General features: G+C 35.3%; 1 protein-coding gene across 2 annotated transcripts in view; it reads left to right on the forward strand.

Moving 5' to 3' along the window:
- The window catches only part of LOC128929388 (uncharacterized), a 200,703-nt gene extending 176,187 nt beyond the window's left edge, over positions 1–24,516 (forward strand). Inside the window, exons 1-3 of one of the 2 annotated variants that reach the window (XM_078346978.1) lie at positions 16,816–17,349; positions 18,043–18,182; positions 19,123–24,516. In XM_078346978.1, coding sequence (XP_078203104.1) covers positions 19,262–19,765 — 504 coding nt within the window. In that variant the 5' untranslated portion in view covers positions 16,816–17,349; positions 18,043–18,182; positions 19,123–19,261 and the 3' untranslated portion in view covers positions 19,766–24,516. Of the gene's footprint in view, positions 1–16,815; positions 17,350–18,042; positions 18,183–19,122 lie in introns of those variants that run through there. The other variant, XM_078346977.1, reaches the window with a different exon arrangement.
- Positions 24,517–25,217: the final 701 nt, after the last annotated feature.

Here is a 25,217-nt window from a genome sequence, read left to right on the forward strand (position 1 = left end):
GCTAAGCACTATTATCTTTGATGCTTCTTAACAACTTTGTGAGGTATAATCACCAATTTACAAATGAGGAAATTAAGCCAAGATAGGTACATTTTTAAGAAAGAGAAAAAAGTAATTAAGCACTTGTTTTTTCTAATTCACAGGTTTGGAAGTTGGAAGAAAAAAATCAAAATCTTTGTTCGTCATGTTGTTTAACAATTACCTAAACAAAATTGTTTACCTTGAGTCTTAACCTCCATGTCCTGTTACACATAGCAAAGTCAATAACTCATAAATACTTCACATTATTTGATATTCACTCCTCAAAATCTTAACTCTGAATATTTCTCTTTAGAAATAAATGTAATGGCCAGGTGCAGTGACTTATTCCTGTATATTCAGCACTTTGGGAGGCCAAGGTGGGCAGATCATTTGAGGTCAGGAGTTTGAGACCAGCCTGGCCATTATGGTGAAAACCTGTCTCTCCAAAAATTACAAAAATTAGCCGAGTATGGTGGCACAAACCTGTAATCACAGCTACTGGCAAGGCTAAGGCAGGAGTAGTGCTTAAAACTGGGAGGCTGAGGTTGCTGTGAGTGGAGATTGAGACACTACACTCCATGGATGAATGGATGGATGGATGAATAACTTTAACTTTCAGTATTTACATTTTTTTCCAGGTAACAGAGTGAGACTCTGCCTCTAGAAAAGAAAAAAAAAAAAAGAATAAATGTAACAGCTCTGCCCATGTAACCACTGAATCATAAAAATAAGAAAAATTGGTTCAAAAAAGTGGACTAAACCATTGAAAACAAGGGGAGCATTTTTTTGATAGAACTATTAAAATGCTGTACTCAGTCAATTGAATAATGTAAAGATAATAGCATATTGCTACTATCATTTGTTACTCTAATTGTTCTACATTACGGAGTTCTGCCCTGGGTAGTTTTAATAGCAGTTGTTAACCACTGTCATTTATCAGCCACCTTATTACAGTTCAAAATGGAATTGTAATTGAAACACTTGAACAAGTTAAAATTGACGATAAACCCACAGTCCGATAGGATTTGCTTAATGAACTTGATGCAATAAAATTTTAATTGTTGTCAAGCATTTGTAGAATATATTGCCCAAAAGTTTTAAATTTTATAATTAACGCATAACAATTCTAGGGAGTGAGTTCACATGAAGAAGCAAGAGACAAGTGAAAATTAAGCATAGCATTATTCTTTAGATTATGGAAGTAGTAATGCTTTTAGTTTTCTTGGATTTAACACTTTTTCTTCTTCCTCTCTGAATCTCTTTGCTGCCTGTGAGATATAAAATATAGGGCAAGAGTAAATTTTGCTTAACACAAAATATATTATTCCCTTGTCACTACACCTGAATTTTTATGCTAATAAATCACATCCAAATCACTGGATGAAGTATTGCATATATTTTACCACATGCCACATCTACATTTATTAATGTATGTGGACTTCAGTTTCCTTATAAATAAAACAACAGAGGCTATTTATTATGTTGTTGTGAGAATTAAAGCAGAGAGTAAGCATGTAATTCATGTTATTAGTTTTTTAATTTTTAGAGTATTAAATTCATTGAATTATTAATATTAAATTGGAATATGCATTTTCAGAATGATTGGCAAGAAACTAATTAATTAGCTAGGTTAGGATTTATGCTAGGTAACTGGTGACCAAGCAGGACTGAGAGATAAATTATGAATCTAAATATTTTTATCTTTAGAGTGTGAAATATTAGGTTTGTTCATGTGCAGCATTGCAAAATTGCTCCTGGTTAACCAGATGGAAAGTGAAGTTGATAAGCAGTTGAAGTGTAAGGAGTGGCTGTAAGTGAGACAAAAATGTCTGGAAAAAAATGTAAATACTGAGAGTTAAAGTTATTCATCCATCCATCCATCCATTCATCCATCCATTCATCCATGCATTCATTCATTCGTTATTTAGCAATGCCCTCTACCTTCGTGTAACACAAAAACTCAGCTTACCTTAATAATAAGAGAAACATACATTATCTTGGGGAAGAAAGGTAAAACAGATAAATACTTAGGCTAAGATTTGGGATTATGTTTTTTAAGTACCCCTCTGAATTCTCTATTATCTAGAAAAAAAGACTTTCTTAGAAGGCTCTACTTAATATGTCACTTTTAATTTAGTTTACAAAATTAAATTATGCAAAGTATGCCTCTTCATCGAGATACCTTTGTATCCTAGCTCCATTGCCTATGTCCAGTGTCTAGTGTTGAGGGCTGGCGCAACAGTGGACTTCCCATCTCAGTCATTTAGGAGATTCTTTTCATCTCTGATGTTGTCTGAATATGTATTACTTTTTACTCTTAAACATATGTCTGGGGTGCATTCATGTCAACACAACATTTATTTGTAATGTGTTGTATGTCTGCATATTTACATATGATATTGTGTAACATTGTTTTTTGAAGCACTCCCATAGAGACAAACTAAACCTGCTCCCACATTTTTGATTGCTACTGAATATTATCTTTAAATATACATCTTTGAGTTTAGATGCAAACATTTCTGTAGGATAGACTTTCAGAAGCAGAAATGCTGATTTCAAAGGTATTTATTTATATTTTAATTTCAACAGATAACAACTATATTCTGTTAAAAAATTATTAGCAGTTCACTGTCCTACAAAAGCATATCACTGCTCATTTCACTAACAAAAATACTGTTATTTTAATATTTGCCAATCCAATAAAGAGAAAATGAGTTTAATAGTTGCTTAATTTGTGCTTTTGTAATTATCAATGGTGTTAAGCTTTTGTTCATATTTGTTGATTATTTTATTTACTCTTTCATGAATACTATTACTATCCTATCCTGTATTTTATTGTGCTTTTTCTGTTCTTCCCTTGATATTTAGTACTGTTCTATGTAGTTACATATATTTTTTCCTTTTTTTTCTTTTTACTATTTTTGGCTTGAAGTCTGCTTTATTTGACATAAGAATAGTTATTCCTACTCACTTTTGGTTTCCATGTGCCTGGAACATCATTTTTTATTCATTGATTCTTTTTTTAATGAAAGAAAGAGAAAGAGAAAGGGGGAGAGAGAACAGAAGTCTTACTCTATTGCCCAGGCAGGAATGCAATCTAAAAATAGGTATTTAAAACCTCTTTTATGCCAATAATTGTGCTTAACAGCGGAGACAGGAAGGAATAAGGGAAGAAAATAACAAACAGCCAACCAATATTTCATTTAAATACGTGAAATGCTATGCAAATGCTGAAGAGTGATTTACTTCCAATTATGTGATCACTTTCAAAATAGGTGTAATGTGAAACTGAAAAAAAGTATGTTCTGTGGACCTGGGGTGAAGAATTCTATAAATATTCACTGAGTTTACTTGTTCCAGGTCTGAGTTCAAATCATAGATGTCCCAGTTAATTTTCTATCTTGTTGATCCATCAAATATTAACAACGTGGTGTCAAAGTCTCCTGCTATTATTGTGTGGGAGTCCAAGTCTCTTTATAAGTCTTTAAGAACTTGTCTTATGTATCTGGGTGCTTCTATATTGGATGCATATATTTTTATGATTATTGACTCCTGTTTTGCATTGATCCTTTTACCATTAAGTAATGTCCTTCTTTGTTTCTTTTTTGTTACTATTAAAGTCTATTTTGTCAGAGACGAAAGTTACAGCTCCTGTCTTTTTCTTTTCTCTCCATTTGATTGGTGAGTCTTCCTCCAACCCTTTGTTTTGAGTCTTTGTGTGTCCTTGCTCATGAGATGGATCTGGATACAGCGTACCAATGGGTTTTGACTTTTTATTCAATTTGCCTGTCTGTGTCTTTGATTGGGGCATTTAATCCATTTAAATTTAGGATTAATATTGATATTTGCGTTTAATATTGTCATTTAATGCTAGCTGATTATTTTGCCCATTAGTTGATATAGATTCTTTATTATGGAGATACTCTTTACCTTTTGGTAAGTTTTACAGATGACTGATACTGGTTGTTCCTTTCTGTGTATAGTGCTTCTTTCAGAAGCTCTTGTAAAGCAGGCCTGGTGGTGATGAAATCTCTGAGTGCTTGCTTATTCATGAAAAAATTTATTTTTCCTTACTTTATGAATCTTAGTTTGGCTGGATATGAGATTCAGGGTTGAAAATTCTTTTCTTTGAGGATTTTGAGTATTGACCCCCCCACTCTCTTCTAGTTTGTAGGGTTTCTGCTGAGAGATCTGCTGTGAGTCTGATAGGCTTCCCTTTATGGGTAACCTGACCTTTCTCTCTAGCTGCCCTTAGAATTTTCTCCTTTAGGTCAACTCTGGTGAATCTAACAATTATTTGTTTTGGGGTTGCTGTACTTGAGGAATATCTTTGTGGTGTTCTCTGTATTACCTGGAGTTGAGTATTGTCCTGCGTTGCTAGGTTAGGAAAGTTTTCCTGAATAATATCCTGAAGAATATTTTCCAGCTTGGATTCATTCTCTTCATGACATTCAGGTACACCTATCAAATGTAAATTAGGTATTTTCATATAGTTCCATATTTCTTGGAGACTTTGCTCATTCATTTTTACTCTTTCTCCTCTAATCTTGTTTTCTCGTTTCATTTCATTAAGTTGATCTTCGACCTCTGATAGATATCCTTTCTTCTGCTTGATCAATTTGACTGTTAAAACCTGCGTATTCTTTGCGGAGTTCTTATATTGTATTCTTCAGTTCCATTATTTCACTTGTATTCCTCTCTACATTGTCTATTCTCATTAGGATTTCATCAAACCTTTTTTTCAAGGTTCTTAGTTTCTTGAGTTGGGCTAGAACATGTTCTTTTAACTCGCAGAAGTTTCTTATTATCCACCTTCTGAAGCCTAATTCTGTTAAGGGAATGCACTGGTTCTCCATCAGGCCTTGTTCCCTTGTTGATGAGGAACTGTGATCCACTATAGAGGGAGAGGCATTCTGATTTTGGGTATTCTCAGCCTTTTTATGCTGGTTTCTTCCCATTACTGTAAATTTATCCTCCTGTCATGTTTGTAATTACTGATTTTCAAATTAGTTCTCTGAGTGGATGTGCAACTTGTTGATTCCCAGTACCAAAATCTGAGCAACCCACTGCACCAGCTAAAACAGCGGCGTCAAGATTCTTGGTGCTTTTCTGCCTGGGAGTCTCTGGTCTGGCTTCCCCCTTGAGTCTCTTTTTCAATCAGCTGAATGAGCTCCAGCCTTTCTGGAGCTCCAAACGTCAACCCAGTCCCATTTACTCTGCACTGAGAACTGCCGTGCTGGGGCACCGGCAAAACTGCCATGCCGGCCACAAGAGTCGCGCTGGCGACCTGTGGGGCTCCTCTGCTGGTAATCTCCTGGTCCGTGAGCAACAAACTTTTTTCTGAAAGTGTGGAATCCTCTCGTTCTCTGCACTTTCATTGGAAGCTACAATCCTGAGCTGCTAGTAATCGGCCAACTTGGATCTCTCTCCTAGTTACATATATTATGAAAATATTTTTCTTTGTAAGTCAACAATTATTTCATGATTTTAATTTTCATCCATTTAAAGCTTCTATGTTTAGATATTTAATTCATCTAAAGTTATGCTTCTGGTTGCTGAAGACAGGAAATTATCAGTCAATTGTGTCAGATTTGACGATCAAATAGTTCATTTGATGATCAAATCGTTTATTTTTCACCAATTAAAACAAAGGACACTTTTTATTATGTACCAATTCCCATGGATTAAATTTTGTGCTATATCTCTTTAAACATTTATGAATAAAATTGTCTTAATTGGTATAGATTTGTGGTTATTTCACAAGTAATAACTCTAGTTAATCTGGGTTTTCCAAATTTTTATAGTTGTTAGTGTTCGTTATGTATTACTGGTAAATTTTAGTATAAACCTATTGAATTAGTATTTAATTCTTTTGGAAAGAATTGATCTCATTATTTTTGTGTATGTTCAAAGGATTTGGAATTCTCTCTTGAAGTTAGATCTGTGCAAAAGTAATTGTGTGTGTTGGCATTACTTTCTAGTCTCCCAACAATGTTATCCAACACTAGAACTTGTCCAGTCTTAGATAACTATATTTTTCTACCCATTATTCTACCTCTCTTTTACTTTTTCTTCCCACTACCCTTCCCCACCTCTGGTACCCATCTTTCTAATCACTTCCTCCATGAGATCTTTTTTTTCAAACTCCCATTTCTAAGTGCAAACATACATTTGTCTTCCTATGCTTCACTTATTTCACTTAACATAACATCCTCCAGGCTCATCCATGTTGCTACAAATGACAGAATTATTAATATTCCATTTTATGTTTCTTTATATTCATGTGTATCCATTTATTTTTTGATGAACATTTAAGTGGATTTCATATCTTGGCTGTTGTAAACAGTGCTGCAGTAAACGTGGAAGTGCAGATATCTCTTCAGTACACTGATTTCCTTCTTTTCAGTATATGTATACATACCCAGTAGTGGGATTGCTGGATCATATGGTAGTTTCATTTTTAGTTTATTGAGGAAACTCCATAATGTTTCTCTAATGTCTGTACTAATTTACATTCCCATTAACAGGGTAAATGGGTTCCTTTTTCCCCACGTCTTTGCTCACATTTATCTTTTTACCTTTTTGTAGTAGCCATTTAAACCAATAGAACATAATACCTCATTGTGGTTTTGATTTGCATTTCCCTGATTGTTAGTGATGTTGAACATCTTTTCATGTATGTGTTGTCTATTTGTATGTATTCTTTTGAGAAATGTCTAGTTAGGTCATTTTTAAGTTGGACTATTTGTGTGTTTTTGGTATTGAGTTGTTCAAGTTCCTTATATATGCTGGTTATTTATCTCTCTTTGGATAGGCCGTTTGCAAATATTTTCTTTACTTTGTTGATAGTTTCCTTTGCAGTGCAGCTTTTTAGCTTGATATTATCCCATTTGTCATTTTTTGCTGTTGTTGTCTGTGCTTTTCAAGTCTTACTGGAAAAAAAAAATCTTTGCCCAGACTAATTCTCTACAGGATTTTTCCAGTGTTTTCTTCTAGTAATTTCAGGTCTTATACTTAAGTGTGTAATTCATTTTGATTTGATTTTTGTGTTTGGTGAGAGACAGTTCAGTTTCACTCTTCTGCCTATGAATATCCAGTGTTCCCAGGAGCATTTACCGAAGAGACTGGCTTTCCTCCAATGCACATCTCTTGCTTTTCAATGACACTTTATATTTAATTGCTGTGGGTATTTCCGTTTTTGTGAGGCATGTTGCAAAATACAAAAGAATGATCTGTGTGCTACGGTGTCTTCTTCTCCTTAGATGTTCATTTTCTCGTTTGTTGATATTTGCACCTAATTTTGTCATAGGTTTCCTCTCAACTGTTGGATAGATTTTTATTGTTTGCTCATCTTTTCATTTGTCTCTGTGTGAATATTGCTTCTATTTGTTTTACACTCACCTTGCTGATTGCAGGGGAGAAAAGTGATATTCTACTAGGTGAGAGAATTTGATTACTTCACATTACACATATTTTCTACTAAAAAGGTTTATTTGGTCATACATTTTAATTTTTCCTACATTATTTCTTAATAGCCTTATTTTACTTTCAAATGCTATTATTCTCAATATTGAAGCACATATAATATAAAACTACTTTTCATTTTCTTCAATACTCCTATAAGTACTGCACTTCTTTATCTTTAATGCTATTTTTAATATTTTGGTGTTTTGCAAAATTTTTGAAATTATACTTTAAGTTCTGGGATACATGTGCAGAATGTGCAGGTTTGTTACATAGGTATACACGTATCATGGTGGTTTGCTGCATCCATTAACCTGTCATCTACATTAGGTATTTCTCTCAATACTGTCCCTCCCCTAGCCCTTTGCCCACCACAGGCCCTGGTGTGTGATGTTCCTCCGCCCTGTTCTCAGGGTGTGTCCATCTGTTCTCACTTTAACTCCTGCTTATGAGTGAGAACAAGCAGTCTTTGGTTTTCTGTTCCTATGCTAGTGTTGAAAATAATGGTTTCCAGGTTCATCCTTGCTAAAGTTGCTTATCAGCTTAAGGAAATTTTGGGCTGAGACAATGGGGTTTTTAAATATACAATCATGTTATCTGCAAACACATGACATGAACTCATCCTTCTTTATGGCTCCCTAGTATTCCATTGTGTATATGTGCCACATTTTCTTTGTCCAGTCTATCACTGATGGGCATTTGGGTTGGTTCCAAGTCTTTGCTATTGTGAGCAGTGCTGCAATAAACATTCATGTGAATGTGTCTTTACAGTAGTATGATTTATAATCCTCTGGGCATATACCTAGTAATAGGATTGCTGGGTCAAATGGTATTTCTGGTTCTAGATGCTGAGATAATTGCCACACTGTCTTTCACAATGGTTGAACTGATTTACACTCTCACCAACAGTGTAAAAGTCTTCCTACTTCTCCACATCCTCTCCAGCATCTGTTGTTTCCTGACTTTTTAATGATGGTCATTCTAACTGCATAAAATGGTTTCCCATTTTGGTTTTGATTTGCATTTCTCTTATGACCAGTGATGATGAGCTTATTTTCTTATGTTTGTTGGCCTCATAAATGTCTTCTTTTGGGAAGTTGTCTGTTTATATTCTCCACCTACTTTTTGATGGTGTTGTTTGTTTTTTTGTTTAAGTGCCTTGTAGTTTCTGAATATTAGCCCTTTGTCAGATGGATGCATTGCAAACACTTTCTCCCATTCCGTAATTGCCACTATGATGATAGTTTCTTTTCCTGTGCAGAAGCTCTTTAGTTTCATTAGATCCCATTTGTTAATTTAGGCTTTTGTTGCCATTGCTTTTGATATTTTTGTCAAGAAGTCTTTGCCCATGCCTATGTGCTTAATGGTATTCCCTAGGTTTTCTTCTAGGGTTTATATAGTTTTAAGTCTTACGTTTAAGTCTTTAATCCATTTGAGTTAATTTTTGTATAATGTGTTAGGAAGGGGTTCAATTTCAGTTTTCTGCATATGGCTGACCAGTTTTCCCAACACCATTTATTAAACAGGGAATCCTTTCCCGATTGCTTGTTTTTGTCGGGTTTGTCAAAGATCAGATGGTTATAGATGTGTAGCATTATTTCTGAGGCCTTTGTTCTGTTCCTTTGGTCTATATTTCTGTTTTGGTACCAGTACCATGCTGTTTTGATTACTGTAGCCTTGAAGTATAGTTTGAAGTCAGGTAGTGTGATGCCTCCAGCTTTCTTCTTTTTTCTTAGAATTGTCTTGGCTATATGTGCTCTTCTTTAGTTCCATATGAAATTTAAAGTAGTTTTTTTTTTTTTTTTCTAATTCTGTGAAGAAAGTCAAGAGTAGCTGATAGGGATAGCATTGAATCTATAAATTACTTTGGGCAGTATGGCCATTTTCAAGACATTGATTCTTCCTATCCATTAGCATGGAATGTTTTTCCATTTGTTTGTGTCCTTATTTCCTTGAGCAGTGGTTTATAGTTCTCCTTGAAAAGGTCCTTCACATACTTTGTAAATTTTATTTCTATGTATTTTATTCTCTTCGTAGCAATTGTGAATGGGTGTTCACTCATGATTTGTCTCTCTGTTTGAATATTACTGGTGTATAGGAATGCTTGTGATATTTGCACATTGATTTTGCATCCTGAGACTTCGCTGAAGTTGCTTATCAGCTTAAGAAAATTTTGGGCTGAGATGATGGGGTTATCTAAATATACAATCATGTCACCTGCAAACAGAGACAATTTGACTACTTCTCTTCCTATTTGAAACCCTTTATTTCTTTCTCTTGCCTGATTGCCCTGGCCAGAACTTCCAATGCTATGTTGAATAGGAGTGATGAGAGAGAACATCCTTGTCTTCTGCTTGTTTTCAAAGGGAATGCTTCCAGCTCTTTCTCATTCAGTATAATATTGGCTGTGGGTTTGTCATAAATAGCTCTTATTATTTTGAGATATGCTCCATCAATATCTAGTTTATCGAGAGGTTTTAGCATGAAGTGGTGTTGAATTTTATCAAAGGCCTTTTCTGCATCTATTGAGATAATCATGTGATTTTTGTCATTGGTTCTCTTTATGTGATGGATTACTTTTATTGATTCGCTTGTGTTAAACCAGCCTTGTATCCGAGGGATGAAGCTGATGATTGTGATGGATAAGCTTTTTGATGTGCAGCTGGATTTGGTTTGCCAGTATTTTATTAAAGATTTTCACATTGATGTTCATCAGGGATATTGGCCTGAAATTTTCTTTTTTTTGTGTGTGACTCTGCCAGGTTTTGGTATCAGAATGATGCTGGCCTCATAAAATGAGATAGGGATGAATCCCTCTTTTGTATTTTCTGTTGTTTGGAATAGTTTCAGAAGGAATGGTATCAGCTCCCCTTTCTACCTTGGGTAGAATTCAGCTGTGAATCCATATGGTCCGGGGCTTTTTTTGGTTGGTAGGCTATTAATAACTGGTTATTCTAGTTAGCAATTCCTCTAGCCTTTTTGCAAGGTTCTTAGCTTCTTGCATTGGGTTAAGACATCCTCCTTTAGCTCAGAGGAGTTTGTTTTTACCCACCTCTGAAGCCAACTTCATCAAACTCATTCTCCATCTAGTTTTGTTCCCTTGCTGGTAAGGAGTTTTGATCCTTTGGAGAAGAGGCATTCTGGTTTTTAGAATTTTCAACCTTTTTGCGCTGTTTTTTTCTAATTTTTCTTGATTTATCCACCTTTGGTCTTTGATTTTGGTGACCTTCAGATGGGGTTTCTATGTGGACGTCCTTTTTGTTGATGTTGATGCTCTTGCTTTCTGTTTGTTAGTTTTCCTTCTAATAGTCAGGCTTCTCTGCTGCAGGCTTGCTGGAGTTTGCTTGAGGTCCACTCCAGACCCTGTTTACCTTGGTATCACCAGCAGAGGCTGCAGAACAGCAAAGATTTCTGCCTGTTCCTTCCTCTGGAAGCTTCATTCCAGAGGGGCACCCATCAGATGCCAGCAGGAGCTCTCCTGTATGAGGTGTCTGTGCACCCTGCTGGGAGGCATAGGGGTCAGGGACCAGTCAGGAGGCACAGAGGTCAGGGACCTACTTGAGGAGGCAGTCTGTCTGCTCTCTTCAGAGCCAGTCAGCAGGAACGTTTAAGTTTGCTGAAGCTGTGCCTACAACAGCCCTTTTCCCCAGGTGATCTGTCACAGGAAGATTGGAGTTTTATCTATAAGACCCTGACTGGGACTGCTGCCTCTCTTTCAGAGATGCCCTACCCAGTGAGGAGGAACCTATAGAGATAGTCTGGCTATAGAATTTTTGGCAAGCTATTGTGAGCCCTGCCCAGTTTGAACTTCCCAGAGACTTTGTTTACACTGTGAGGAGAAAATTGCCTCACCAAGCCTCAGTAATGGTGGATGCCCCTCCTCCCATCAAGCTTGAGTGTCCCAGGTTGACCTCAGACTTGCGCTGGCAGCGAGAATTTCAAGCCAGTGAATCTTAGCTTGCTGGCTCTGTGGGGGTGGGATCTGCTGTTCTAGACCACTTAGCTCCCTGGCTTCAGCCCCCACCCTTTCTAGGGGAGTGAAAGGTTCTGTCTGGTTGGCATTCCAGGCACCACTTGGGTTAAAAAAAAAAACAAAACTCCTGCAGCTAGTTCTGTGTCTGTCAAACAGCTGCCCAGTTCTGTGTTTGACACCCAGGGAATCTCCTGGTCTGTGGGTTGTGAAAACTATGGGAAAACATTAATATCTAGGCAGAAGTTAACAATTCCTCAGGGCACAGTCCCTCAAGGCTTCCCTTGGCTGGAGGAGGGAGTTCCCTGACCCACTGTGCTTCCTGGGTGAGGCAAAGCCCCACCCTGCTTCTGCTCACCCTCCATGGGCTGCACCCACTGTCTAACTAGCCCCTATGAGATGAGCCTCAATTGGAAATGCAGAAATCACCCGCCTTCTGTGTTGATCTTGCTGGGAGCTGCAGACTGGACCTGTTCCTATTTGGCTATCTTGCTAGTCACCATGTTTTGTGAAAATTTTAAGGCTTCAAGTTTTCTTTGTTTTATTTCAAAGTGCTGTAAGTATACTTTGGCCTATAGTTTTTAATGCATATTTTGGAAGGCTTTTATTTAGATTACCTCACTATTTACCAGATGACATAAGAATCTTATTTCTCAGAGATGAGATTTGAGGACTACATTGTGTGGATTTTTATTGCCAATTTATGCAGTTAGTAGTGAGAAGAGGACTAACCTGGGTTTATGGGATATTCTGAGAAAGTCATTTACTATGCAGTGAAACTGCTCTAGCAGAGTCAAATATTTGCATATATTATTTTGTTTTTTCTCTACTCAAGGTATAGGCTGACATGTTGTGATCCAGTTTTTGATTTTTAATATTGTATACTCAGGAATATGAGTAGATGTATTGATATTTGACCCTCTGGCAACCAAAGCTCTTCTGTACTAGAATAAATGTGTGATAACAGTCAGAAACTATAAATGAGAGTTTCCCTGCCTACACGTTTTCTCTTGGTGGAGCAGCACACCCCAGCAGAGCACGTCTGTTATTGGTTTACAGAGTCAACATGACCATAAATGTGCTTTGCTTATCCCTCTCGTCTCCATCCGTCACACCAAAAATTAAGTTGAGATGTCCATCTTTTCAGGAAAATGATGTCCTTGACTACAATAATACAAGCGAATGACTACATTAGTTAGGTGCTGAGACCTACTATTCATTGGTTTAATACTTGTTATGCTTATGCTTAGTTTATCATACTTGACACACAAGCCTATGAAAGTTTCTGTTCTAAATAAAACAGTCTAAAAATAGATTCGGCTTTTATTTCTTTGATTCACCTTTTCTTCTACCTCTTGTTTCTCAAATTGCAGTCCTTTAAGTTATTCTGCATGAATCTCTTCCACAGCACCCTCAGGTATGCATACTTTGTTTCTTGTCTTAACCCTTTCAATCACATTCCATCTATAATGTATTTAGAAAATACACACACACACACAGCAACAGAAAAATTTTTTAATAAAAGGCAGTAAGAGTGAGATAACAAATACCTTTTATATCACACGTGCACAAAAATAAATAAAAGAAAAATGAATAAAATATGCTTTGTTAAAGCATAGAGGCCGGGCGCGATGGCTCATGCCTATAATCCCAGCACTTTGGGAGGCCGAGGCGGGCGGATCACAAGGTCAAGAGATCGAGACCATCCTGGCCAACATGGTGAAACCCCGTCTCTACTAAAAATACAAAAATTAGCTGGGCGTGGTGGTGTGCACCTGTAGTCCCAACTGCTCGGGAGACTGAGACAGGAGAATTGCTTGAACCCAGGAGGCGGAGATTGCAGTGAGCTGAGATTGCACCACTGCACTCCAGCCTGGGGACAGAGTGAGGCTCCGTCCCCCTCACCAAAAAAAGAGCATAGATAGATGAATGGATAGGTAAATGAATTTGAAAGCTTTTTGTGGGATGATTGAAATGTTCCAAAATTAGATCTAAGTGATATTTGCACTTCACTGTAAATTCCATGAAAATTAATGTTTATCTTTAAAATAACTAACCTTTATTGCATGTGAATCATTCCTCAATTCATGTTTTTAAAATATTATTTGAAATCTTGCAATTAATATTTTAAAAATAGTAAATCTATTCATTAAAAGGTATTTATTGAATGCACAGTTTATGCCAAACCCTATGCTAATGGCTTCAGTTTTAGATAAGAATAAAGGTGGTTATTGACTTAAAACGTTTTCAGTACAATAGAAGATTACTGATGAGCCTGTCAAAAATATTCCAATTCTATTTTTATTTTTTTAATCAAATATTGTCATTTACTTATTTTCACCTCTCTGGTGAAATTCCTCACATGCAATACACATTTTCCGCATTTTCTGCTACTACTTATAACATATTAATCTTCATTATGTTAAATTTCCTGGCTGATAGTTGAGCATCTGAGTCATGTTTGAGTCAGGTCCTTTTGATTGTTTTACTTACTGATAGTAGATTTTCCTTTCTGTTTTCCTCCTTGATTTGTATCTGTCTGACATTTTTTTTAGATAGTCAGATATTCTGTGTATTTGTCCTTGAAAATCGACATGTCTTTACAAGGTGTGGGGTACAGATTTGAATTCAATCATGAGTTGAGCTGCGAGTTAGTTATGTTGTTATGATGGTTTCCTCCAATAAACTAGTAGCTTCAAGTTCTTCCAGCATTATATTGTCCTTAGAGTGGTATCTGTGTATCACATGATTTTTCTTACTGTCACATCCACCTTCGGCTTGTAGCCATCCCTTTGAGCCGGTAGCTAAGAGAGGGTCTCTTTTTAACCCCTTGTCCCTTTTTTAGCAATAAACTGTTTTTGCTTGTTTCTCAGTGCTTGCTAGTGTGGTAGGGTAAGACAGAGTTTATCTGTTGTCATGGTTCAGCCTCTGGCTTAGGAAGGCCCTAAATCTTGGGGGAGGTACTTTTTTAGTACTCTCGAGCCACCCCCAGTGGCAGGGTATCTCTAATAGTATCTATTCAATATGGTATTCCTTTTCTTACCCAGGGGTAGATATTTTTCTTCCCTGTTCTCCTTTTTGTTCCTGGAGGTGGTAAAGTTTTTTTTTCCTTCCTGACTAAAACTAAAGCTTTTGATCTATATTCTGTTAGTGGAAGAGTATATGTAAGATATCTTATTTTTCTCATTATGATATTCACTCTTTTTTTCAAACTTTTATGATATATAGAGAGAGCCTTTGTCTAATCTTTTTCTTTAAGTACAGTCATCTCTTGGTTTTTCAACCATGGAGGGTTGGCTCCAGGACCCCCACACATGCCAAAATCTGTGGATGTCCATGTCTCCTAGTAGGCCCTGCATAAAAACAGGTTCCTGCATCTGCAGATTCAGCCATAACTGAAAAGTTCGCCTTCTGTATACACAGGTTCTGCATTGGCAAGTACAGAGGGCTGGCTGTACTCTGTGGTGATCCATAGAGAAGAGTACATGAGTGGAGGCCAACTTCACTTTCTTCTGAAACTTTTGGGGTTCTGTACTTTCATTGTTGCTTACATTTAGCTTTTGGTAATTTGGTAAAAATAAATAAATAAATAAAATTTTACTGAATTATTTCTACTTGCCTTAGTAGCAGTCTCTCTTCTTATATCTGTCCCCATGTGAATCAGTACTGATATCTCCTTCTCTCCCTAGAGGTACGCAACTTTTCTTTCAGGGTGGGTGGCTGCCCTGATATCTCAGCTCTCTGAGTGCACTGAGAAAAGAAAAATTAAATGATGTTCAGCAGTGTAGATAATCTAGCTGAATACAAAGTCCTCAAAATTGTTTTGCCATTACTAGGCATGATGTATACTGTTTTCTAGCAATTCTTAGTTTTTTGAGTATAAAATCTGCACTCTATCTAGTTAAAACTATAAAACTTTATAACATATATAAACCTTATATATAACACTTATAAACTATACTACGCATACTTTTTACAGAATAAAAATGTTATGTGATAGCACTCCTTAGTGTCGTAATCAAAGCTATGGTTTTGCTTGGTTGATATTTTGAAATAATAGCACAAAATAAAAAAAAATTGTGGTGGGAGAAAATTAAGTATGACTAATTATAGTCTAGAGAAAAAAAGTAAAAGAAGAAAGAAAATGCTTAGAGTTTAGTAAATAAATTGAAATACCAAAAGATTAGGCAAAAGTCAAGGTTAAAGGCAGACAGCTATATAGAGAAGACACAACACAAGAAAACCCATTGGACAGAAATTGTTGGCAGAGGTTAAAAGCATGTTAGTTGAGGTATCTTACTCACAGATGTGTTTGATTTTTATGATCTGGAGTACTGTTTTGAGTATAAATAGTTAAAGTTGAGTGCAGGGTAAAATCTTTGGGATTGAGAAGTTTCAGGTATTTGTAGAGTTAATTAGAGCATGAATGATGTGCCTAGACAACATCACATGTACTGTCTAAACATCAGCAAACCTAGGATAGAGATAGAGAATGACTGAAAGCCAGACATTACAATTGTGAGCAAACAATTTTGGAGTGAGTGTGATATTAACAATACAAGGAATGAAGTGATTTAGTTTGCTGACTTGAGTCATAAGATCAAGAGGGTGCTAAGGAACTGGAAGTTCTGAATCAACAGAATGTTATTCCTCTCTTGGCTCTTATGAATGTCATGCTTGAAATAATGAGTACTTTTGTCAAGGAGGTTTGCGAGAAATGACATTTCAAGGGAAGAATTAAGTTTTGATAGGGTTTCTTTAACTTTGAAATCAAAAGCCGACTTTCCCTCTGGATAGGTTACATAAAGTGTCAAGCTCTCTGCATTTTCTACACAGAAAGATAGGAAAAAATTAATGTAGGAATAGTAAAAAATAGTAAACTCAATATTAGCAAATTGAAGTTCATTCAATGATTATAATGGGGATAAAAATAATTTAAAGGTAAGACAAAATAACTAGCTAACTAATTGGAATTGTACCATACATGAGAAAGTAATTTCAAAAGGGAACAGGGAACTCATGTGAATGAAATTTTTCATGTTGTCAAATAAAACAAAATCTAGAAATTTAAAATTGTGACGATATTTTAACTAAACGTAAAGAATAATCTCTAAGGGTGAATTATCTAACAATTAAAATAAATGCCTTAACATTTCCATGCTTTGTATTAATACATTTGGGTCAAGCACTTGTTGACTGCTAACCTGTGAAAAGAGAGGCAATAATTTGCTAACTCAATTTTTGGATAAATAAGGGAAACTTAAAGTATTTATGATCGTACTACCAATTAGTAGTCTATTTGTCTCTAATTCTAGTTAGTAGCCCTACATTTTATATATATTATTATATTATACAAATACATTAAGGGTAGAGCCTTATATTCCAAGGCAAATATCTACAGATAAAGCAATTTTGCCTGTCATTTTAACCTACTGAAAGCACAGTGGAATTTCCTGTTGTGTTTTCTTACAATGTAATTTTAGCATAACCTTGGATCATTAGGACATTCATCAAGAACAGGACTATAATTGCTCTGAGCACCAACTCATTAGGTCATCAGTTCTGACTAATCAGATTGTTTTTGTAAAAAATATTTTGCTGATGAGCATTGAACATTACCTTTTATTGACCATGATGGAATATTTATGTAATTATAACTTAATCTAGAGTGTCACCTACAATTTTCTGTAACATATTCTATTCTTTCTTTGAATAATGCAATGCTTTGAAAACTAAACTATATAATTCAAGTAAATACTATATTTCAGCATTTTATTTACTTTTGAATCTTTTTGTTCAGGTTAGTGACCATGAGGCTCTATTTCTGTACAACTGAGCATGTTCTCACAATGACCTCCATGTTATCAATTCAACCATTTATATTTGGAAGAAAGGTAGTGAATAAAGTTTGGTTTTAACAAATTCTCAAACTACGTTTGGTAAATTTCCTGATGATTTTGATGATTTTTTTACACAAGTATAAATTCAAATATTCTAGAGTGATATAATCAACATGTTAAGTGTCACTATAAGATGGGTGTAATGCACATAAAAGTCAGAAACCTGGTACATTTGGGTTTAACACATATGTGCTTGTTAGGTTTTACTATCAAAATTTTATTAACATTTACAGTAATTTTGCCAAAACAAATAATCCACCCTTTCTTGACCAAAGAAGGGTTAGTTGGTAAATAGTGCATAAATTATATCTGGATATTTTTCATGTCAACATATAATTGGCATTAAGTTTGTCTTATGCTAAAGGAGAAATGTTAAGGTAATAAAATCATATATTATAGTTGGACGTATAAATCAGTAAGGCAATTTATCTAAACCTAAACAGTTAACTGCATACAGATTCTTTAAGTTTTTTAGGGGGAGTCGATGAATTGCTTTTACATTTTTGTTTCTTCTGTATACAAATATATGAAATTTATTTTTCATATTTTGAAAAATAAATATGGGGGTGATAATACAGATCAGAGAATCCAAGTAAGAGCTTAAAACACCAGAATAAGAAGGCAAAGGTGGAATACAAGGAAATACCTCTCATGTTATTGATCAGAGTTAATGCACTTTCCTATTAGATGGATGTCTGTTGTTAACACAAGTAATTCCCAACCCCAAGTGGCTCAGTATGAGATGAAAATCCAGAGATGAATCAGCTGTTCCAGTGCACATGCCGTGGAAAGGCAAGACCCAAGAAACTTGGCAGTTACTTTGGACAGTGAGTCTCATCATTTTATTTATTTATTCATTTGTAATGTAAATCACAATATATAGCTAGACATACATTAATACAAGTAATGTGTGCCTTAGGTTATACATATTGCTAATTATTAAATAGTGATTACCATGTGAATGGTAATGGTTCACCATGTGAATCCGTTTGAATGTGGCTAAATCCTTCTATTACAGACGTAACCCTATCCTAAATTGTTTAAATACATTTTTTCTTAATTCCTCCTTTAAACATTGTTCCACAACTAGGTATGTAGCACTAAATAATGTTGCACTCTTTTGAATATTTTAACTATAGATGTACCCATTTTTCTGTTTGTTTCTTTTTCCCAAAATTGCATCTATTAGCGATTCATCTATGTTGTTATGCATAGCTGAAAGTCTTTAATTACTCAACAATTGTTTTGCAAAATGACTTTACTGATCTTCACCTTCACCAGACATGTTCTTGTTTCTCTGTTTCCTAAGAGCTGACATTACCTGACTTTTTCCTTTTAGCCTGTTTACCATTCTTTCCATAGAAAAACTAAATGCTAAACCCAAGTTTGTTGGGATTAGCTATTCCTCTAGAGAAGAAGTAGTTTCAGCTTCTGGCACCTCACATCACAATCTGGACTAATTCTTCATTATATTTTTGTTTTTTTTCCCTTAGCTTAATTGTTCTTAGTATTTTGTCAATTCTTTAACTGTCGTTAAGAACTTAATTTTTCAAAACATCCCCATCAATTCAAAAATTTGTTTTTATTTGTGGGTTCATCCAAATGACCCACACTGCCATTGCTAGAAATAGAAGTATGGGTCTTCAGTTTTCATGGCCAGTGTTGGTGTAACTCTAAAGTCATGTAGCTTGTGCATTTTTCCTTGAATCTTCTATTTGGCATGTATAGCAAGTGTGTTTAAAATTCTTCTTATTTTTTTTTCCCCAGGAACACGTGCACTTTATTGAACACAACTGTGGAAAAGTGTGTGAGGGTAAAAGGCTGATCCAGGATCGGCTGGGGGCAGGGCGAGGAATGGAAGCTGGAGTACACGGGAGACAGGTCACGGGCAGAGCCCCTGGCTGGGATGATTCCTCTGGATCTAATGATAGGCTTGCAGAATCAGTATTGGGATGATGATCAACAGAATGGTCATGATGATACCCAAAATCAGGGCCCAGATGTTCAGGCACTTGGCGGTGGAGGCGTAGGCCTGGGCCCCGGTCAGGTAGCCAACCATCTTCCTGTCCCTAGACTTCACAGAGTGGGCGAACGCTGTGAAGCCCAGGCAGCAGGAGTTCATGAAGACGGTGTTGAACAGGGACCAGACGACGTGGTCGGGCATGGAGGCCTCGCTTCGGATGTGGATCACGGTGGATGTCGGGGGCGCAGGGTTGTGGTGCGCCCCCAGTGCAGCCAGCTCATGGTCCTCCTTCAGCATCTCATAGTTCGGGGGATGGTTGGTGCTGGCGGGAGTGAAGAAGGTTTGGACGGTGTGGTTCATGGTGTCCAAGGAAGACCGGCCGTGGTCGGGTTGCTGGGATGCTTCTCAGTGGTCCCTCCCGTTCCTCATTCACATTGTTTTATATAACAGCTTAATTGGGATTATTTCAAACACCATAAAATTCACCCGTTTAAGGTATATAATTGAATGGTTTTTGGTGTATTCTTAGAATTGTGCAATCATCACCAACATTTGCTTTAGAATATTTTCATCGCCTCCTTCCAAAGAACCTGTGCCCATTCATAGTCACTCCTCATTTCCCTCTGGCCCCAAACCTTGGCAATAACTAAATTACTTGCTGTCTCTATAGATTTGCCTATTCTGGAAATTTTACATAAACAAAGTTGTAAAATATGTGGTCTTTTATCTGTTTTGTTTTGTTTTTTAACATAGCAAATTATTTCAAGGTGCATCCATGTTGTAGCATGTGTCAATACTTCATTATGTATTATTACTGAGTAATATTCCATCGAATGGGTGTACCATGTTGATTTTAATACATTAATCGGTTTTCCCCACTTTTTATCTATTTTGAATAATGAAGCTGTGAACATGCCTTTACGAGTTTCTTAAGGCTTATATTGATTTTCAGATTTTGATTCTCCCCGAATCTATACACATTCAAAATCAGCCTTTAGGTATGTTTCCTTTCTCATGCACTCTTTGAATCAAATACAGCCTTTGATACATTTATATTCTCAAACACATCATTTTCTTGGCAATTCACGTTAGTTTCATTACAGTTTAACTACACTATGTAAAAGTGAGTTACCGTCTCATTTTCTGTTTTCTACACTTCTAATGCAGCAAAAAGATAAGACTGTCTTGATCTCTCTCTTTATTTCCTTTCTTTCCTTTCCCCCTCTCTCTCTCCCTTTTTATCTCTGTCTCTGTCTCTCTCTTTCTGTTTCTCTGTGACCTCTTTCCACCCCCATCATATACACATTCTTTAGCTTTTAGTTCTCTGCTTTGTGCTGCTGTCATTTGCAGTGCAAGTTAGGGGCTCTCTCTAATTCAAATGTATGGTAGCCGTTTCTCTTTTCTTATCTTTTATTTTTTTCTTTGAGATAGAGTCTCATTCTGTCACCCAGACTGGAATACAATGGCTTGATCTTGGCTCACTGAAACTATTTGAAAAATCATATATTAATGGAAAATCTTTTCCATTAGTATATGATTTTTCCCAGGTTTAAGGGATTCTGCTGCCTCAGCCCCCAGAATTGCTGGAACTACAAATGTGCACCACCATGCCTGGCTAATTTTTTTTGTGTGTGTATTTTTAGTAAAGACAGGGCTTCACCATACTGGCTATGCTGGTCTTGAACTCCTGAGCTCAAGTGACCCGCCTGTCTCAGGCTCCCAACGTGTTGGTATTACAGTCATGAGCCACTGCACCTGTCCAGCCATTTCTAACTCATTGATTAACTCTCCAGTGTAAGAGGGCATATTTATCTTCTCAGAGGAAAGCATATCATTCCAGAGGTTTGCCCTGGGGGAGAGGATGGTCCCTGCTGTGTTTCATGTATCTCCTGGTGACAGCTGCTTTACTGCTGCACATCACTAGCCTAGTGCTCCCCAACAGCTGCTGGGAGGAAGTCCTTCAGGTATTACCTGTTTTTTGCCTCCTCCTTCTATCACATCTCTCCTGCCCCTCTCTTTCAGCAAACACCTAAAATCGTATTTACTTAGCATACTTCTCTTTCAAGTGGACAATCTGTTGCTGAATGGTTTTGAAACTATTTTGCTGGGGAAAACAAAACAAAAGGAAAAACAAAATAAAAAACATGTACCCATCTCTGTTAAACCATTTTTTCCATCTGTTGTCTGAAAAGGGTTATGATATATCACAAAGACTGAAATACCTTGCTTTGAAAGTTTGCTTATTACCTTAATACTGAAATAAACAATTATTTTAAAAGTCATTCAGATCATAAAATATGTATGCAGTTATATATTGTATAAAAATAAAACTTGGAAAATTCAGAGGATGCTCACACATATTCTGTGGTTCTCCTGGATTTTGATCCAAGTCCAGAATCTTTTTCTAATATCTGTTCTCCCTCTCTTGCCTTGGCCTCTGTGCCTCAAAATATCCAAATTCTTGCAGCCGCTGATCTTTCCATTCTCTTTTTTTGCTTGGTGCTTTCACTGAACCCCTTTGCTTGGAACAACCCTTCTTGATTCTTTCTTAGGTATTTTAATGCTCTGCACCTCTCATCTGCAGGAAGAGTGTTTCCATACTTTCCAGGTGTCAGAACACGTGTATAGGTCTTTTCGGTAGGGAGGGTGAGAGAGGATTCCACAGGCCACTACCTCAGCTCTTCCCAGAGAAATTTTCCTACCAATCTCCAAGATTTGATCATTTTTGCCATCTTTTTCTATTTGAGGGTTTCAGTAATCACATACAGGAATTTTTTCTTTCCTTTTGTAAAATCTGTGTATGATGGGTATAATAGTTTTGTTTCATACTCAGACATTTATCTGCTAAGTTTTGTACTGTCACCTGAGTCAAAATAACTCAGGTATATTCACATCCTAATATGCTCTTGCATATATTGATTTTAGGAAGCTGGAATTTTTATATCAATTCAGCTCATCTTAGAACATGGCATACATGTTCATCAGTTCCGATCTTATTTCATCTCCTTCAATAGTATTTTATAATTTTCTACATAAGGTTTTATTATTAAATATATATTTTAATTTTAACCCTATATATTCTAATTGTATTTTTCTCTTTCTCTCTCAGTCACCCCCCTCCTCTTTTTCTCTCTCTGTTTGCAATTGCATGGTTGACTTAAAACAAAACTCTGTATCAGATTGCTTTGTGTTTCCTTTAAATAGCACATGGAATTATTTCCCTTTCTTTTCCTTAAAATCTTTTCCATTAATATATGATTTTTCAAATAATGTATAGTTAGATGTCATTTTCACCATATATTCACATCTCCGTATTCGAGTTCTGTAAAATAAAAATGTCACTGGACACTTGTTGAAAAGAGTAAGGAAAACTTAGTTCAAAACTATGGCAGAGAATTCTGGCATTGATTGTATTGAATCCACAGATTTATTTAGAAAAAAATTACTTTTCATAATATTGAATGTTCTATTCCATAAATATATTTATCTCCTATATAATTTTAATGTTTTATATTTTTCTGTGTAGAATTCTTGGAGATTGCTTACTAAAATTCTGCCCAAATATTTGCCTGTTTTGATGTTCTTGTAAATTTTGAATTTTTGAAGATATTTCTAACACTTTCTGGTTGGTGTATACAACCAATTTGTCTGTGGTGATTTGAATAATTCATTTCTGGAATTTGTTGGATATTTTAAATGCACTATTATGTTTTCTTTCAAAGAGAAATTTGCTTTTTGTCTCCAATACTCAAAACAGTTTTTCCCACTCAATGAAACTTCTAGGGCCACCAGCACATTGCCATCTAGAAGTAATAATATCATATATTTGTCCCTTCACTATTTTCTGGTCAAGTAAGATTTTTCACCAGGTTTCCATGGCTATCCTTTAGTAGATTAAGAATTTTATTTTCTATTGCACTCTGCTGAGTTTTTTATTATTACAAAAGACTTCAATTTTATTTTTTATCTGTTAATATAGACTTTGATTTATTTTGTTGATTTAATGATATGCATTAAATGCTTCCTAAATACTGAACAACCATGAATTTCTCTAATATACTCACCTTTGTGGTTATATAAAATCACAGAAAGCTCCGATTGCTAATATTTTGTGAAGATCTTATCCGTGTTCATAATGACATTGATCTGGGATTTTTCATTGTACTGACATTTGTGTTAAGTTTTGGTGTTAAAGTTACGCTGGCATCATGTAGCAATCTGCAAAATGTCTCTTTTTATTGTTTTCTATGGAAGAGTCAAGGCCATTTATTCCAGAAATTATTTGTTAAAATTTATTTTTTCAAGCTGTGTTTGTAGACTGTATGTTGTCATTCAAATTTTTTTTCTGATGTTTGGTATTCTCCTTTTCATTTTTGTTATTTTTGTAAAATAATGTTCCCAATGTTTATCAATTATATTGGTCTATTTAAAGTAATAACTTTAGGTTCCATTGATTCTCTTTACTGTATATTTTATACAAATAATTTCTGCTGTTATTTTATTCTTCTGTTATCTCTACTAATTTTGCCATTATGTATCTACTTCTAGAAAGATAATTTCAGGTCACTGATATTCAGACTATCTTTTTTAATATCGTGTGTTTGTGTGCATATATATGTGTTTGTGTGTGTGTGTGTGTACCTCTAAGCAGCTGCTTCTCACACATTTTCACATACTGGATTTTCATTGTAAATCGGTTTCAATGCACTTTCTCATTTTGAATCCATTTTTTTCTTGATGAATTGGTTGCTTAATTTCCAAGTATATATTTTAATCTTTTGTTTTGTTTTAAATTGATTTCTGGCTTAATTTCATGGCAGGAAGATAAATTACTGTGTATAATTGCAGTCCTGAGAAATACACTGACTTCCTTGAGGGTCTAACATAGGATCAATTGTTATAAACATTCCATCTGAACTTGGAAAAGAAAACTGTTTGTTCTTCAGGTGTTGTGTTCAATGCTCTAAAGACCCATGCATTCATATTGTTAATTATGTTTTACAAATATTTTACAAATATGCTGATTATCATTGTTTTTCTTTTATCCATCAGTGAAAGAAAGAGACATGTTAAAAATCTTCCATTATAATTGAGAGTATTCTATTTGTATTTTTAGGTCCTTTATTATTGCTTCATAACTTTTTGTGTCATATCATTATGTATATACACATTAAAAATTGCTATTTATTCTGAGAAAATTGAACATGTTATTAAAATATATCTCTTTGTCTCTTATAATGCTTTTTACCTTATAATCTAATGTTGTTGATATTCATAAAGCATGTCAATTTTATTTTATGAATGTTTCCTATCATTTTACTTTCCATATTTTTAATCTTCCTCAACCACTTTTTTATATGAGTCTTTTATAATAAGTATACAGCTGAGTTTTATTTATTAAGATAGTCTGGTAACTTTTATATTTTAGAAACAATAAGGTAAATGCCTATTTGCTTCTTGTCTATTACCTATTTCTTCTCACTTTTTAATATTTTTTTCTCACCTTTTACACCATCTTTTGCATGGATTATTTTATTTGCCTACCATTTACATCTATTTCCTTGTTAGTCATACCTCATTATTTCCTTTGATCCTAAGGCTATAGATTACAACATGCATCAGTGATTAATTACAAACCCTTTAACATATTTATGACTTCCTGGTTAATTTATAGATCTATGCTTCTAAAGAAAGTTATTATTACAAGAGCATTTCACTCCTTATTTACTTGGAATTGTAGTTGAATATTTTAATTTATGTTTTTTTATAGCCCCACAAGATATTACTGTTTTTATACATTTTAGAATTAATTGTAGTATACAAGTTTTTACTGTTACAATTTTTTCTTTATTTCTTTCTATATCTCCCCACTTCTATCTAGAATAATTTCCCTTCTTTT

The sequence above is a fragment of the Callithrix jacchus genome, chromosome 13 (genome assembly GCF_049354715.1).
Source record: "Callithrix jacchus isolate 240 chromosome 13, calJac240_pri, whole genome shotgun sequence".
In the NCBI taxonomy this organism is placed as follows: domain Eukaryota; kingdom Metazoa; phylum Chordata; class Mammalia; order Primates; family Cebidae; genus Callithrix; species Callithrix jacchus.